General features: G+C 39.8%; 2 protein-coding genes across 4 annotated transcripts in view; both read left to right on the forward strand.

The window, feature by feature from the left end:
* Nucleotides 1–3,282, forward strand: part of LOC102304329 (kinesin-like protein KIF23) — a 16,757-nt gene extending 13,475 nt beyond the window's left edge. The window contains exons 20-23 of the mRNA XM_014339848.2: nt 1,764–1,852; nt 2,562–2,631; nt 2,727–2,797; nt 2,895–3,282. Coding sequence (XP_014195334.1) covers nt 1,764–1,852; nt 2,562–2,631; nt 2,727–2,797; nt 2,895–2,910 — 246 coding nt within the window. The 3' untranslated portion in view covers nt 2,911–3,282. The remainder of the gene's footprint in view (nt 1–1,763; nt 1,853–2,561; nt 2,632–2,726; nt 2,798–2,894) is intronic.
* Nucleotides 3,283–6,961: 3,679 nt separating this feature from the next.
* On the forward strand, nt 6,962–14,104 carry LOC102298173 (kinesin-like protein KIF23). Of its 3 annotated transcripts, XM_042228465.1 has the most exons (13): nt 6,962–7,090; nt 7,339–7,405; nt 8,099–8,258; nt 9,971–10,135; nt 10,241–10,407; nt 10,489–10,662; nt 10,899–11,138; nt 11,730–12,077; nt 12,294–12,527; nt 12,914–13,002; nt 13,598–13,667; nt 13,769–13,839; nt 13,941–14,104. In XM_042228465.1, the coding sequence occupies exons 1-13, from the start codon at nt 7,077–7,079 to the stop codon at nt 13,954–13,956; spliced, it is 1,815 nt and encodes a 604-aa protein (XP_042084399.1). In that variant the 5' UTR covers nt 6,962–7,076; the 3' UTR covers nt 13,957–14,104. The 3 variants fall into 3 exon arrangements, with proteins under 3 accessions (XP_042084399.1, XP_042084401.1, XP_042084400.1); XM_042228467.1 differs by lacking the exon at nt 11,730–12,077; XM_042228466.1 differs by lacking the exon at nt 8,099–8,258 and having other exon boundaries at nt 7,075–7,090; nt 11,709–12,077.
* Nucleotides 14,105–16,039: the final 1,935 nt, after the last annotated feature.

A 16,039-nucleotide genomic window follows, 5' to 3' on the forward strand; every position in this document is an offset into this window, starting at 1 on the left:
TGAATGTTTTTAAGGGTGTTGAATGGTATTCTGCCCATTCAAAGTTAAATTCTACTGCACTCGTCTCTCTTAATCTACTAACATCACTAATCCCAGTGCCACAGCAGCAGGCAGGTTATAATAAACGCCTCATGCATATGATCATGTAGTCCTTCAGCAATTAAGTACCACTGTGAAACTGAGGAAATTACATTCCTGGTGAATGTGTAAGAGTTATTTTGATGCTGTAGATTTCTCAGTAGGTTGGTCTAAATTTATTGGTCTGAATCTATAGTTTTAAAAATCAAAGATACTGAATTTACAACAAATAAGACAAACTGTAAAATGAATTATGTTGCAGATAAATTTGCATCAACTCACAGAACATTTTAGCTCAGCTTAGGTAAATATACATTTCAGTGTTCATGTTTTTCACCAGGTATGGGGAAAAACATGAACTTTGTACTTTACATAAAGTGGTTGCTGCATTTGATTACATTAGACTGTGAATGTATCCCGTTCCTATAACGTCTAATTTTTGCATGTCTAACTGTGACCATTTAGTCTTTCCATTTCACTCTCCAGTGCCCAGTCGATTCCCCTCATGTCAGTCCAAAGCCAGAGTCACAGTCAGGCAGTGCTGCTAGTGATGAGGAGGATGAGACGAACCCAAGGCCCACCTGCCCCGTCCCCAGCAGAAGTACCTTTTTGTCTGTGGCTAGATCTGCATGTGAGGAGCAGGCAGCTCAGGACAGCATGCAGGGTTACAGTTCCCCTAGTACACCCACAAGAACACCCACAAGACCCCAGGCCTCAACGGGCACTTCAGTCAGCCGGGCCAGGAGGAGAGCTGTGTGCTTGAGCAGAGTGGATGAGAGAGACTGCTTCCCTTCCCCTTCGTTTCATGTAGACCTAATTGAAAGAAGATACAGGGTCAGTGAGTTAGCTAAAGGCAGCAGCATGAGGTTGTAATGTGTCAGGATTTTGGCTTCTACAAGTTTAGGGTGTGGGGTACCCTGCCCCCCAAAATGTATAAGTTTTATGATTTCTTTTGTCAAGCTTTGTAATGCTTTGTCAAGTTCTGTGTTTTTGTTCACTTTGGATTTTTTTTAAAAGTTATTTTCTTTCCCCTTTTTAAACCGTTTTCCTGTTGATCTGTTCAGACGACAGCACCAGTACGCCCGCGTCACCGTCGTTCCCGCTCTGCTGGTGGGGAGAAGTGGGTGGACCATAAGCCATCGTCTAGCATGGACTTGGGCACAGTTTTGCAGCCGGTCATCCCCAACGCCATCCAGGTGTCTGCACCCAGCGAGAAGGCTCTGTCCAAGTGTGACAGATACGTGCTAACGCACCAAGAAGTTGCCTCCGACGGCGAGATACAGACCAAACTTATAAAGGTCAAGTATGCAGCGCAGCATATTACTGATATTCAGAATGATATATTTGGTTACACTTCCTTACTCATGCAGACATTTATGTTAGCAAGTTTTCAGCAAACCAGCAGCATATTTGCCAACTTGAGTTTGAGTCAGTGTGGTTTTGTAACTGTTTGTTTTACACTTTGCTCGAATAAGTTTGTTCGTTTTAAGAAGTGAATTTAAATAATTTCTATAAAGTGGTTCTCAATGTTCTGTTGCATGATTGTAGTAGCGTGCATGCTTATCCTTAGAAAGGAAACTCTTGTGATGGTTGAATTACTGATCACAAGAAGGGCTTCGCACTGTATTAAATATTAAATAACAAAGATATCTAATGGTGGTTCTTTTTGTTTTTTTTTTCTTTAGGGCGATGTCATCAAAACGAGAGGAGGGGGGCAAGCTGTCCAGTTCACTGACATTGAGACACTGAAACAGGAGCTCACTACAGTCCCAAGGTAATAATTTATAACCTTAACCAAAAAAATATATATATATATTGAAATGTTTAATACAGGTGCTTGAAATCCTTGAATACACTTGAATTTTAATATTGTCAAGGTTGTTTTTTTTTTGGTTTTTTTTGTGGCATATAGGAAATAAGCATCAGTATCTGATGAGACTTATTCTTATTTTTTGGGTGTTTGGTGCAGTTTTCTTGTTTTGTTGTTTCTCAGCAGGAGGTGAATATCTCGAACAAGTTGATTTATTCACATTTGCACATCTTAATTTTTAAGTGAAATGTGCATTTTGAGTTTATGCACTTATAAGGCAACCCTTTCCTTTTGCAGTATTTTTGTGTAGTGTTTTTCTATGTTTTAACAAAAGGGGAACAAAGGCATTTAATAACAGGATAACAAAAAAACTGGATTTGCTTTCTGTGCTGGCCTTGTTCTGTCTGGATACCAGACAGATAACAGACAGGAACCGGTATCCAGTTCCTGTCTGTCTTTGACTGAGATCAACTTGACAGCTCAGTTGAGCAAAGACGCTCAAAAAAAAACAAACAAACTAGTATTGTTAATATTGTTATTGTTGTTAATATTGTTAATAATTGTACATGCATTACCTAACGTGCCTCCTGAGTCTTACATTTTTCTTAAGTTGTTAAATATGATTCCAAACTGCTGAAGGTGTGCTAATGTTTTTACGTATCAATCTCTGAAGGCGGAAGAGGAAATCTTCAGAAGGCGTGTCAGCCAGTGGAGATGGAGCTTTGACTGATGTGGAGACGAGGGTAAGCTGATTTAAAAAATTCTCCTCAGATTCGAGGCTGAGCTATTCAGAACACTTGCAAATAGATTTAGGTCCTAATCTTTTCCCTCTTCGCAGTGCTCTGTGGCTGTGGCGATGAGGGCTGGATCAAACTTGGGACCTGGGTTGGAGCATCATGCAGTCACCAAGTAAGCTGTCAACTTTCTGCATCGCCTCTGAGTAAAGTGTTGTTTTCACTCAGAATACATAACTACAGATTGTGATTCACTCGGTTTTCTGTTACAGGCGCAGAAAACCCTAAAAGCTGCTGACAGATCAACAGTAACCACTCCCCTTTATCCTCACCTGGCTGTTGTGCAATAGTCTGACCTCTGTTTTTATATTTAGTTCTAGTGATGATATTTAAATGCTTTCCATCTTTTTATATAAATAAACAGAAGAGTATATACATAGGTCACCAAAACATTGTTGTGTAAAATAACTATCTATTTACTCAGATATATGCATCTTTAGTTACTGTGGCTCTACAGCTAAACAAAATTCTGTTTGCACATATTTTACTCTGCTCACGAGTTATTGTAAAACCTCCACAGTAATGATTTTTGTCTCATGTATACAATTTGTCTGATTTTGGTGAATTAAACTGAGCTTCAAGTTTGGAAAAAGTGTTTTTGTTTTCATTTTATAATTTTCTCACTTTTCTTCACTACACTGAAAAAAAATCCAATAGAGTGGTTCCTGAATTTGCATATAAGGATTTTGTGTATCCAGGTTGACTAATTTGAATTTCCCATCTAAACATAATTGAGTCTTTTAATGCTAACATATTCTGTAAGGATGTTCAGTCTATTAGATCAGAGCATATGTTCCGCTGCCCCTCAAGTGCTATAAATGGCAAAGATATGGGCACATCACTACAGTTTGCAAATGGGAAATGGGTAGTGTGTGTGGAGGTGAACACAGATATGAGGAATGTGGTGATAGTGTAGGATAAATGCAGTAACTGTGGGGGGCAGCAAGGGGTAAGTTATGGGGTTGTTAAGTCAGAAAGAAGGCCATGGAGGTCAAACAAGTTAAAGTAGTTCACATCGTAAGTTACACCGAGGCTGTCAAGAGGGAACAGAAGGCACAGGAAGAAACAGGAAAGGCTCAACCGATGTCAACATCAGATTTCGTGCAGACACATGGAACTCATACAGGACTGACAGTGGAGAAGATGATTTTGTTTATTGCCTATGTTATAAATTGCATAGATCAAGTGAAACACAAAACAGAAACTTATAATAATTGTGAAAGGAGCAGAGAGGTCTTTTGGCATTAAAGATATATCTCGGGAACATATCAATATAAGACTTGGAGGAGAGGGAGATGAGAGGACAGTATGATCACTGTGGAACGCCACAAGTTTGATTGCAAATGGACAAGGGCTCAAAGGATTCATCAAAAAATGCGAAAATAAATAATCTGTATTCAGAAGACCTGGCTTAAACCTACTTTGGATTTTGTTATTAAAGGTTATGATGATGTCCGGAGAGATAGAAATGAGGGTAATGGAAGAGGGTTTGTAAAATTTGTAAAGCAAGGAACCCAATATAGAGTCCTAGCTATAGGAACACAGAATACTTTGTAATGAAAATCTGGTCAAGATATAGTAGCATCAGAGTAGTCAATTTTTTGAATCCGGGTAACACTGTTATCAGTAGAGGAACTTGGCACATATTTAAGTGGGAAAGTAATATGGTGTGGGGACTTTAATGCACACAGCACATTATGGGGTAACTGTAAGGATCAGAATGGAGCAGTGATTGCTAGAGATAAAAAAAAAAATGTGTGTCTGAATGATGGAAGTGGTACAAGAGTGAAAGTTGGAACAGGTGCAGAATCAGCAAGTGACATTACATTAGTGTCACACTCATTGGCAGGTATTTATTCATGGCAGGTAATAAAAAAAGACAACTGTAGGCAGTGACCATAATCCTATAATGACTGAGATAGAGCTGAGTGTAGAGAAACATGACATAGGAGTGTGCAGAAGTGGTGTTTCAGTAATGCAGATTGGGATACATTTTGATTAGTTAGTGAAATGCAAAAGATTGATATGAATGTTGGGGTTGATGATTTAAATTATTCTATTTGTAAGGCAGTTTTAGAGGCAGCAAACTGGGCGATAAAGAGGAAAGAAGGGAAAAGAAGATTGTATCTTGTTGGACAAAGGATTGTGATAAAGTGATTAAATAAAGCTTTTAACATATTAAAGAGGAATCACAGTTTTCAGAATTTCATTGAATATAAAAAATAGTAAGAAGAACAATTAAAAATGCAAAGAGGGACTTCTGGAGGGGTTTTTGTAATCCAGTAGGGAGGGAGACAAAAATACACAATGTTTGGTCAATGATTAGAAGGATGAATGGTATAAAAAGGGAGTATGGATATCCAATCTTGAGAGATGGAAAGGCAACAGCATTAAAAGATGAGGAAAAAGCAAAACCTTTGTTAAAATCCATAGTTCAGGCAATGCTAGTGGAGAAGGGCAAAGTGGAAGAGAAATGACAACCATAGAGAATAAGGATTTACTGAAACAAGTAGAAGATACAGATGGTTTATTAAATATTACTTTTACAAAGTCAGAATTGAATCGAGTTCTTTGGAAATCCAAATTATAAGCACCGGAAAAAGATCAGGTTTGCTATATCATGATAAACCATCTTAGTGAGTCAGCTAAAGATCTTTTGTTAGAGTTATATAACAGAGTTTGGGAGGGTGGAAAACTGCCGCAAAGCCGGAAGGAGGCAGTAGTTGTGCCCATAGGTAAGCCAAGAAACGATGGTAAAAATCCAGGAAATTGCAGACCTATAGCTTTAATATTTAACGCCTGTAAAATAAATGTGCAGTGTATAAGACAAAGACAATATTTATTTCTACAAGGAAAAGAGTTGGTGAGGAAGCCAAGCTAAAGTAATATGGTAAAGAGTTAGAAAGAACAAGTAAATTTAAGTTTCTGGGATTGTGGCTGGATATAACATGGGCTGTACACATTCAGAAAATAGTGGATAAATGCAAAAAGGTATTAAATATAATGGGATGTTTAGTTGGGGTGGACTGGGGAGCGGATTGGAAGTCTTTGAGGGCCATACACACTGGGTTGATTAGATCAGTGTTAGATTATGGATGTGTAGCATATAATTTCGTGGCTGACACAAGTCTTTTAAAGTTAGACTTCAGTCAGTATCAGGCACTAAGACTCTGCACAGGTGCATTTAAAACAACCTCAACAGCAGCTTTACAGGTAGAGATGGGTGAGATGCCACTAGGAATCAGAAGAAAACAGCTAACACTCAATTACTGGGCAAATCTACAGGGACATGGACAGGATCGCCCAACACAAGAGATACTGAAACCTTGCTGGGAGGAAGGGCATTTAGTTTAAACTCACATACAGGTTTACATTGACCAGTATTATAATTATGTACAAATATATACAGATGCATCAAAGAATACAACCAGTCAAACCAGTGTTGTTCTGGAGTTTAAAGTCAAAATAGGGAAAAGGATCAATGATGGACTGTCGGAGAAGGAGACTGGAGAAATGCTCACAATTCTGTTAGCTGTTCAGTGGATAGAAGACACGAGGCTGTTACAATCAGTCATTTGTTCAGACTCAAGCTCGTCATTGGCCAGTTTACAGTGTAGCCACTCGGAAAGTAGAGCAGATGTTCTAACAGGAATTCAGGAAACACTTTACATAATACAAATGATGGGACTTACAGTTGTCTTTTTATGGATTACGGCTCACTGTGGAGTAAAAGCAAATGAAATGGCAAATAGAGCTGCGAAGGAAGCCACAAAACATGGGGTAGTTGACCTGGTTATTAACTTCTGTAAGACAGAGATAAAGAGTATTGTAAGGCAAGAAATGAAGAAAAGATGGGAAAACAGTGGGAGGGGGAAAGGAGGGGACTCTCCTATAAAATTTAGCGGAGAGTAGGAGAAATGAGAACCACAGGAAGGAGTAGGAGAAAGGAGGTGGTACATATCGTGGTCATATCGAGAATAAGACATACTGGTTTGAACACTACACTATTCATGATAGGGAAACATAATACAGGGAAATGTGACTACTGTGGAGAAGAGGAAACTAGAGAACATGTTATATTACACTGTCAGAAGTATCAGGTGGAGAAAAGACAACTGACCCGAAACCTCAGAAACATAAAAATGAAGCTAGATCTTATTGATTTACTGCAAATGGTCTCAAGAAGTGAAAGTTATCAGGCCTTAATTCAGTTTTTAAAAGAAAGTAAATTGTTTGGGAGGATTTGAGGGGTTTTTTGGTGGCGGTAATGCATCCTTCAGTTGTTTCCCAACCGCCAATCAAATTTAAAAGAAGAAGAAGAGGCGTCGAGGTGGAGGGACGATTTAAAACTAGACAAATAGAAACGGTGAATTCAGCATAGGTACCACGTTACAATGACGAGAGAAGTGTAAGTATAGGTTTATATTATATATGTTGCAGGCAGGCTATATTGTTTGTGTGTATTACCCTGTCACTAAATGGTGAATTTAAGTTTAAGGAGTTAACAACGGACGCTGACGCTCTGCTTTACTGTTAGCAGGGGGCTAATTAGCCATCTAGCAAGTGGCTTTGTTAAGCCATTATAAAGTAATTAATTGTTAACGCTTACGCTTCTGTTTGAATTGTGAATGACTTTGTATTTATTTACTTTTACAGGAAGGTTAAAACCCCCAGCAGGCCTCCTCCAAAAAAACCCTCCAGCAACCAGACGGACCCAGTTGGGGTGAGTGTCCCTGAATTCTTAAAGAAGGTCAACTTGGCAGACAGCACAGATGTGAATCTCATACATTCCACTGGGTGGGAAAAAAATTCCAGTAAGGGAATGTTTAAACCTAGAGTGGAGTCATTTACTGACAGAGTGAAAATTCTTCTGGACAGTTTCTCTTCAACCTGAATGTGAGCCCACAGTTTCGTTCTGCACCCATCAGTTTTCTTCCTCAAAGGCAACAGATTTAGACTTTTTCATCTGGAAGAGTTTTATTGAGAGGAGTGCCACCTGACTGCCATCTAACTGAGCTTTTAAACTTTAAGACAGCAGTGAAACCTGCTATGATGTATGGTTTGGAGACAGTGGCACTGACAAAAAAGATGGGAGGCAGTGCTGGAGGTGGCCGAGTTAAAGATGTTAAGATTTTCATTGAAACTGACCAGAATGGCCAAGAATAGAAATGAGTATCAGACAAACAGCTCGGCTTGAGCTGTTTGGAAGCTCCAAAATAACCCACCGGTTTAAAAACGACTTCGATGGAGAGGGAAAAGTTAGAATGGTTGTCTGTGTCGATCCCAAGACTGATGACTATGAGGAAACCCTGGTAACTTGACCCTGCCCTCTTACTTTGTGTCTTTTTAATTAACCCGAAATTTTATTTATTTATTTATTTTCTCCAGACATAAAGGAAATGCTCTGTTTGTGTAGCTTTTGGTGCAGTTTGCAGAGATGATGCAAGTGGAGGAAGTGGCCAGGCCAGCGGACAGACCAATCTGTAGCGCTACTCCAGGCCGTCATCATAGAAACCAGGCATTCAAAGATGAGCTGTCTCACAGATTGGAAGAACGCAGTGGCCCAATAGTTCCTGGTAAAAAAAATTAATACTGTGCTTAAGTTTTTATTTATTTATTTATTTAACACCCTGGGGCGACCGTGGTTCAGGGGGTTAGGAAGCATATCTGTAACCGGAAGGTTGCCGGTTCGATTCCCGGCCTCTCTGTTGTGGTCGTTGTGTCCTTGGGCAAGACACTTTACCCTACTGCCTACTGGTGTTGGCCAGAGGGGCCGATGGTGCGATATGGCAGCCTTGCTTCTGTCAGTCTGCCCCAGGGCAGCTGTGGCTACAACTGTAGCTTGCCTCCACCAGTGTGTGAATGAATAGCGGCATTGTAAAGCACTTTGGGTGCCTTGAAAAGCGCTATATAAATCCAATCCATTATTATTATTATTATTATTATTAATCAAGTGATTAGCCTAAATTTAGGCGCACTGAAGTTTTACACTCAACCTTTTAAACACCAAGTGTATAATGAGGGTTTTTCCACTTCTGGTAATTGTTGTTATATTTAATAATCCACTGGACACATTTTTGTGTGCTTCCAAATTCAGATTATACAGCACCTTTCAAGACAAAGATCACAAAGTGCTTCACACAGAAATGTAGGACTGCTTTCCTTGCATTTGTGCAGTATCTCTAAAATTAGAAATCTCCTCTGTCAGAGGGATGCTGAAAAGTTACTTCATGCATTTATTACTATGACTCTTGTAATTCATTATCAACTTGTCCCAAAAGCTCCCTGAAAAGCCTTCAGTTGATCCAGAACAGCGAGAGTGCCAACAGCATCTCAGAAGAGGGCATATTTGCTTTTGTGGAACCAGCTCCCAGTTTGAATTTGAAACACCCTCTTTCTGCTTTTAGGATTAGGCTTAAAACTTTCTTATAGTTTGGTATTCATCAGATGACTGTAAACTGTCCATTAATTATGCGGCTTGTTTATGCTGCAATACGTCTTGGCTGCTGTGGGCTTCTTCACTAACCTCTTTTCACTCTCTTCCACAGCACATCTTTTATGCTGTCTTCCTCCCCTCATCCCCTCATTCCTATTCCTATTAAATGGAAGTTTTTCTTCCCACTGTCATCGGTTGCTTGTGAATTGTATATTAAATGGCCAGAAATGTCAGGATAATGCATCATTTCTCTGAAATTACAACAATGATTTAGATGATACTTCAAAATAACAGCCCAAATAAGATGGCTGCACAGTGGCAGCTTTTACATGGACTTTTCATTTTCATTTTATCATCTCAAGGAGAATTGTAGTTGGAGGTGGCTGTAGCTCAGGAGGAAGAGCAGGCCATCTGCTAATCGCAAAGCTGGTGATTCGAACCCTGGCTGCTTCAGTCTGGATGCCAAATATCCTTGGGGAAGATACTTTGAGCGCTCAGTGTACAAAACCGCGATATAAGAAACAGTCCATTTACCATAGTTAACTGTAGCAACATTTAAAGTATTATTCAGCCTTGTATTCACAATTTTAGAAAACTCTGGCATCAACTTACTATGTGTAAAGGTTTAATTTGAAAATGAGAGAATGCATTATTTTTCAAGAAGTTCTTTGGAAACACAAAACATGCAAATTAACAGACAAGCCAAACTCTTGCAAATGTAATTTCCATTAAAATTAAACAGAATTAATCTGAACTACTACTGTGTAAATGTTTTAACAGTATTGTGTGTGATGATAATTATTAAAAACCACACAATTGCTTTAAGGACTTGTGATTCCTTGTCTTCTGTAGACATGCCTGCTGCTGCTGCAAACACTCTGATCCTCAGTCTCCCATCTCTACCCTCCTGTGAGCTGACTGACCCACATGATGACATCACGCTGCCCAGGCTGATTGAAGCCCTGAAGAACAGGCAGAGGATCAAGCAGATGCTGATGGAGGAATACAGTAAAACAGGTGTCTGTTCTCATTTTAGCTCACCTGATACTTTTTGGCTTTGAAAGATCAGTTTTTGAATAGTTGTCTTTCTCTTGGCTCACATTTCTCTTGATGTTATTTCAGCCAACATGATGAAGCCTGTGCTCCAAGAACTGGATACCAGCCTAATTTCCAAAGACAACTTTATTCAGGAACAAAACGGCAAACTGATAGAGAAAGACAAAATCATCCAAGGCAACAAGGCAGAGATTGAACGTTTAGAGAAGAAAACAAAGATGCAAGAACACAAGGTGGGAGACTAATCCATTCACGCTGCAGATTTAAAGGTTGTCACTTTTTTTTTATTTTTAGTTTTAATGTCTCTGTTTCAGATTGACATCCTGCAGAAAACAACTAAAATCTTTGAAGATGACAAGCGCTCGCTGCAGCATGAGCTGGAAACCAGAGAGCAGAGGCTGCAGAGAGAGCTGTCAGAGAAGAGACGCATGGAGCAGCGCATGCATGGCGTGATCTCGGACACCCAGTTCAAGTGGGAGAAAGAATGTGTGAGTTTCAAATATCTTTTTTTCCTTTTATTCAACAATGTATAGATTTCCAATAAAGACCACAAACAAAAAAAGACCTACTTTGAAATGTGTGTAAAATTTAGATCTTACTATCAGTTTTGCAAACAGCCCTTGTTGGTCATTGTTTTAGTCTTTATAGAGGAAGCTAATTTGTCTTATTCAAGCAACTTGGATAATATTGCATTTGAACATTTTGCAATATCCTCACTGTGCAGGAGAGACGTGTTAATGCACTGCAGCTTGAGATGCAAAATAAGCTGTGGGTGAAAGACGAAAAGCTGAAGCAGCTCAAGGCCATCGTGACAGAGAGCAAGACTCCAGGTCGCCCTGAACCTCCACCCCGTCAGACGCAGCCACAGCCTCTACCACAACCACAGCATCAGCCCCGCTCTCAGCGACCCTCCAAAGAGGACCGCCTACCGCCAAAGAGATCAGCATCACCCTCACCTGTCCCCGTATGTTGTGTTTAAAAACCATAATGATGAATGTTTTTAAGGGTGTTGAATGGTATTCTGCCCATTCAAAGTTAAATTCTACTGCACTCGTCTCTCTTAATCTACTAACATCACTAATCCCAGTGCCACAGCAGCAGGCAGGTTATAATAAACGCCTCATGCATATGATCATGTAGTCCTTCAGCAATTAAGTACCACTGTGAAACTGAGGAAATTACATTCCTGGTGAATGTGTAAGAGTTATTTTGATGCTGTAGATTTCTCAGTAGGTTGGTCTAAATTTATTGGTCTGAATCTATAGTTTTAAAAATCAAAGATACTGAATTTACAACAAATAAGACAAACTGTAAAATGAATTATGTTGCAGATAAATTTGCATCAACTCACAGAACATTTTAGCTCAGCTTAGGTAAATATACATTTCAGTGTTCATGTTTTTCACCAGGTATGGGGAAAAACATGAACTTTGTACTTTACATAAAGTGGTTGCTGCATTTGATTACATTAGACTGTGAATGTATCCCGTTCCTATAACGTCTAATTTTTGCATGTCTAACTGTGACCATTTAGTCTTTCCATTTCACTCTCCAGTGCCCAGTCGATTCCCCTCATGTCAGTCCAAAGCCAGAGTCACAGTCAGGCAGTGCTGCTAGTGATGAGGAGGATGAGACGAACCCAAGGCCCACCTGCCCCGTCCCCAGCAGAAGTACCTTTTTGTCTGTGGCTAGATCTGCATGTGAGGAGCAGGCAGCTCAGGACAGCATGCAGGGTTACAGTTCCCCTAGTACACCCACAAGAACACCCACAAGACCCCAGGCCTCAACGGGCACTTCAGTCAGCCGGGCCAGGAGGAGAGCTGTGTGCTTGAGCAGAGTGGATGAGAGAGACTGCTTCCCTTCCCCTTCGTTTCATGTAGACCTAATTGAAAGAAGATACAGGGTCAGTGAGTTAGCTAAAGGCAGCAGCATGAGGTTGTAATGTGTCAGGATTTTGGCTTCTACAAGTTTAGGGTGTGGGGTACCCTGACCCCCAAAATGTATAAGTTTTATGATTTCTTTTGTCAAGCTTTGTAATGCTTTGTCAAGTTCTGTGTTTTTGTTCACTCTGTTTGTGGGATTTTTCCCTTTTTAAATCATTTCCCATTGATCTGTTCAGACGACAGCACCAGTACGCCTGCTGCACCGTTGTTCCCGCTCTGCTGGTGGGGAGAAGTGGGTGGACCATAAGCCATCGTCTAGCATGGACTTGGGCACAGTTTTGCAGCCGGTCATCCCCAACGCCATCCAGGTGTCTGCACCCAGCGAGAAGGCTCTGTCCAAGTGTGACAGATACGTGCTAACGCACCAAGAAGTTGCCTCCGACGGCGAGATACAGACCAAACTTATAAAGGTCAAGTATGCAGCGCAGCATATTACTGATATTCAGAATGATATATTTGGTTACACTTCCTTACTCATGCAGACATTTATGTTAGCAAGTTTTCAGCAAACCAGCAGCATATTTGCCAACTTGAGTTTGAGTCAGTGTGGTTTTGTAACTGTTTGTTTTACACTTTGCTCGAATAAGTTTGTTCGTTTTAAGAAGTGAATTTAAATAATTTCTATAAAGTGGTTCTCAATGTTCTGTTGCATGATTGTAGTAGCGTGCATGCTTATCCTTAGAAAGGAAACTCTTGTGATGGTTGAATTACTGATCACAAGAAGGGCTTCGCACTGTATTAAATATTAAATAACAAAGATATCTAATGGTGGTTCTTTTTGTTTTTTTTTCTTTAGGGCGATGTCATCAAAACGAGAGGAGGGGGGCAAGCTGTCCAGTTCACTGACATTGAGACACTGAAACAGGAGCTCACTACAGTCCCAAGGTAATAATTTATAATTATAAAAATGTCTTGAATTTGCACCCTAAAAAAATGTTTAACATTTTTAGATGTGTTACCTGACCATATAATGTTCCATATGGTGAGCTGGATTTCTGGATACTGCCACATTATCAAAAAACCGATAATACTTTTCTTCTTCTTAATAGAAAATAAGACTTAACCACCAAGTTTATTTCCATTCTGGAATGTTATAATCGTTGTGTTGCTGAGGTTTAAATATATTTCACTCTGTAATAACGGGATAACAAAAAAAAACTAGGGTTTGCTTTCTGTGTTGGGATTGTTCTAGAGTACGTCTTTGACTGAGATCAACTTGATAGCTCAGTTGAGCAAAAACTCATCTCTTATTCTATTTAATTCATAACAGCAGGACACAGCATCGGACATTTTGATTATCTTATTTCACTACTGCTGTGAATTTTGTAAAAAAAAAAAAAAAACTAGTATTGTTCATATTGTTAATAATTTTACATACATTACCTAACGTGCCTCCTGAGTCTTACATTTTCTTAAGTTGTTAAATATGATTCCAAGCTGCGGAAGGTGTGTTAATGTTTTTACGTATCAATCTCTGAAGTTGGAAAAGGAAGTCTTCAGAAGGCGTGTCAGTCAGTGGAGATGGAGCTTTGACTGATGTGGAGACGAGGGTAAGCTGATTAAAAAATTCTCCTTCTAGTATCAGAATCAGGCTGAGCTATTCAGAACACTTGCAAATAGATTTAGGTCCTAATCTTTTCCCTCTTCGCAGTGCTCTGTGGCTGTGGCGATGAGGGCTGGATCAAACTTGGGACCTGGGTTGGAGCATCATGCAGTCACCAAGTAAGCTGTCAACTTTTTGCATCGCCTCTGCTCTGAGTAAAGTGTTGTTTTCAGCAGAATACATAACTACAGATTGTGATTCACTCGGTTTTCTGTTACAGGCGCAGAAAACCCTAAAAGCTGCTAACAGATCAACAGTGACCACTCCCCTTTATCCTCACCTGGCTGTTGTGCAATAATAAAAATAATATTAATAAAAAAAATGTATTTAAAAGAGCCTTTCAAGACACCCAAGCACACTTAACAATAGAATAAAACACATAAACTGAGGGAGAGAACAAGTGTTTCTTACATCTGGGGCTAGAGAGTTCCACAGCCTGGGTGCAGAGCAACTGAAAGCTCTTTTTCCCATAGTGCTGAGGTGGAAAGAAGGCACAGCAAGCTGGATAGAAGAGGTAGTGCTTAACAGGTCAGAAAGGTAAGCTGGTAGGAGGGGGTTCTTGTAATAATCCGGAGTTTTGAACCAGTTGAAGCTTATGGAGGAATTTTTGGGGGAGACCATGCAAGAGAATTGCAATAGTCAATGCGGGAAGTAACGAGAATGGGCGTAGACTGGGTGGGAAAGAAGGACGTAATCGGTTAATGTGGATGGAAATAGGCAGAACAAGTGAGATTACTGATGTGAGATTTCTAGGATAGTGAACTGTCTAGGATGACACCACTGCTCTTAACCTGAGTTGAAGGGAAAACTGTGGAGTTATCAATAGTGAGTGAGAAATGATTTGGCTTCTAAAGGTTAGATTTAGTGCCAATAAGGAGGATTTCAGTTTTATCCTCATTGAGTTTAAGAAAATTAGAGCTGAACCAGGATTTTAATTCGGATAGGCATTCTCCAAGGGAAGAAGGTGGGAGGGAGGAGGAATCAGGCCTGCAGGAGAGATAGAACTAGATGTCATTAGCAAAACAGGTAAACTGAAGATCAAATTTGATTCCCTAGAGGGAGGATGTATATTATGAAGAGAAGATGGCCTAGACTGACCTTCAATGCTTAGAGGTCAATGGTAAACCATGGAGCAGAACACGCGAAGGAAACTGGGTTTTTACAGCAACTAGAGAATCAAGGACATTGAGTAAACAATTATTATAATTATGGGTGGGAATTTAACGCGTTAATAGCGATCAATTAATTGGAAAAATAACGTGTTAAAAAAATTAACGCATTTAATCGTACTTTGCATTCCAAGCAAAGGGGAACTTTTGTCAATGCACGATTTTACAGCTACAAAAATGAAGAATCAGAAGATAGCACGTTACTACGACTGATCGGAGGCAAATGTCATTTAAAAAGACTACCCCACAAACTGCAAAAAAGAGTTTGCATACCACCAAAGCACTTCAACCTTACGGTATCATCTAAATGCGTAACATGTTGCAACAAGCACAGAAACTGTGGGAGCTGTTAGCGCTAGCTTTCTGCCTGCTTTCTGCCACCTGCATCACACCATGGACCAGCTTTGAGGCCCTGTTGCAGGAACAGTGTGACGATGCCACCACAAAGAGCCGCCTCTTCTCTTCATTGTCCTGTGTAACAGGGCCCTGAGTTTCTACAGAGCAGAATCATCCATCAGTGAGACAGACTTTCCACGCTTCAGTGGTGTTCCAGTCAAGCAGCAACCCACCCAAAGCTGTCTGTCCTGGCCCGGAAGTATTTCATTAGTCCTGCCATTTCTGTCCCACGTGAGAGACTGTTCTCACCTGCAGATCACATAGTAACAAAAATAGAGCTGCCTTGAGCTCTAAAAATGTGAACAGGCTAGTTTGTCTAAGTAACTGGCTGAAAGAGACGGACAGTAAATAAGCATGGAGGTATTGTGAGTCCAATGGGTTTGTTATTTTTTGCAATAAAATGTTTGATGATCACCGTGTTTTAGCCTAATATACAAAATAATGTTGGCTAAAGTTACTCAGAGTTTAAAGGTGAAGCTGGTCAAATAAACTTTTATGTTTCTGCCTTATTTTTGAAGAAGAAAAGCTGCACTTTATGTTGAAATTGTTATTATTATTATTATTCTTTTTTAAAGACAATACCATTTTGAAAATGTACTTAAAGTACTTAAAATGGCACTTTGTCTGCCCAATTTTGGCCAGGGATATTTTTTTTCTCTGTTTTGCATTGAAATGCAGTTTAAATGCTTTTTTCATGTCCATTTCATCCATTGTATTTACCAACATCAAGAAGTCACAAGCAAAGATAGACCAC

The sequence above is a fragment of the Haplochromis burtoni genome, unplaced genomic scaffold, assembly GCF_018398535.1.
Source record: "Haplochromis burtoni strain Fernald_Lab_line unplaced genomic scaffold, NCSU_Asbu1 Contig_324, whole genome shotgun sequence".
Classification (NCBI taxonomy): domain Eukaryota; kingdom Metazoa; phylum Chordata; class Actinopteri; order Cichliformes; family Cichlidae; genus Haplochromis; species Haplochromis burtoni.

Excerpts from the sequence above, each read along its gene's own strand:
- LOC102298173 (XM_042228465.1), top strand. Across the intron at positions 8,259-9,970 it reads CAGTGGCCCAATAGTTCCTG|ACATGCCTGCTGCTGCTGCA; the intron begins GTAAAAAAAATT and ends TGTCTTCTGTAG. Across the intron at positions 10,136-10,240 it reads GGAGGAATACAGTAAAACAG|CCAACATGATGAAGCCTGTG; the intron begins GTGTCTGTTCTC and ends ATGTTATTTCAG.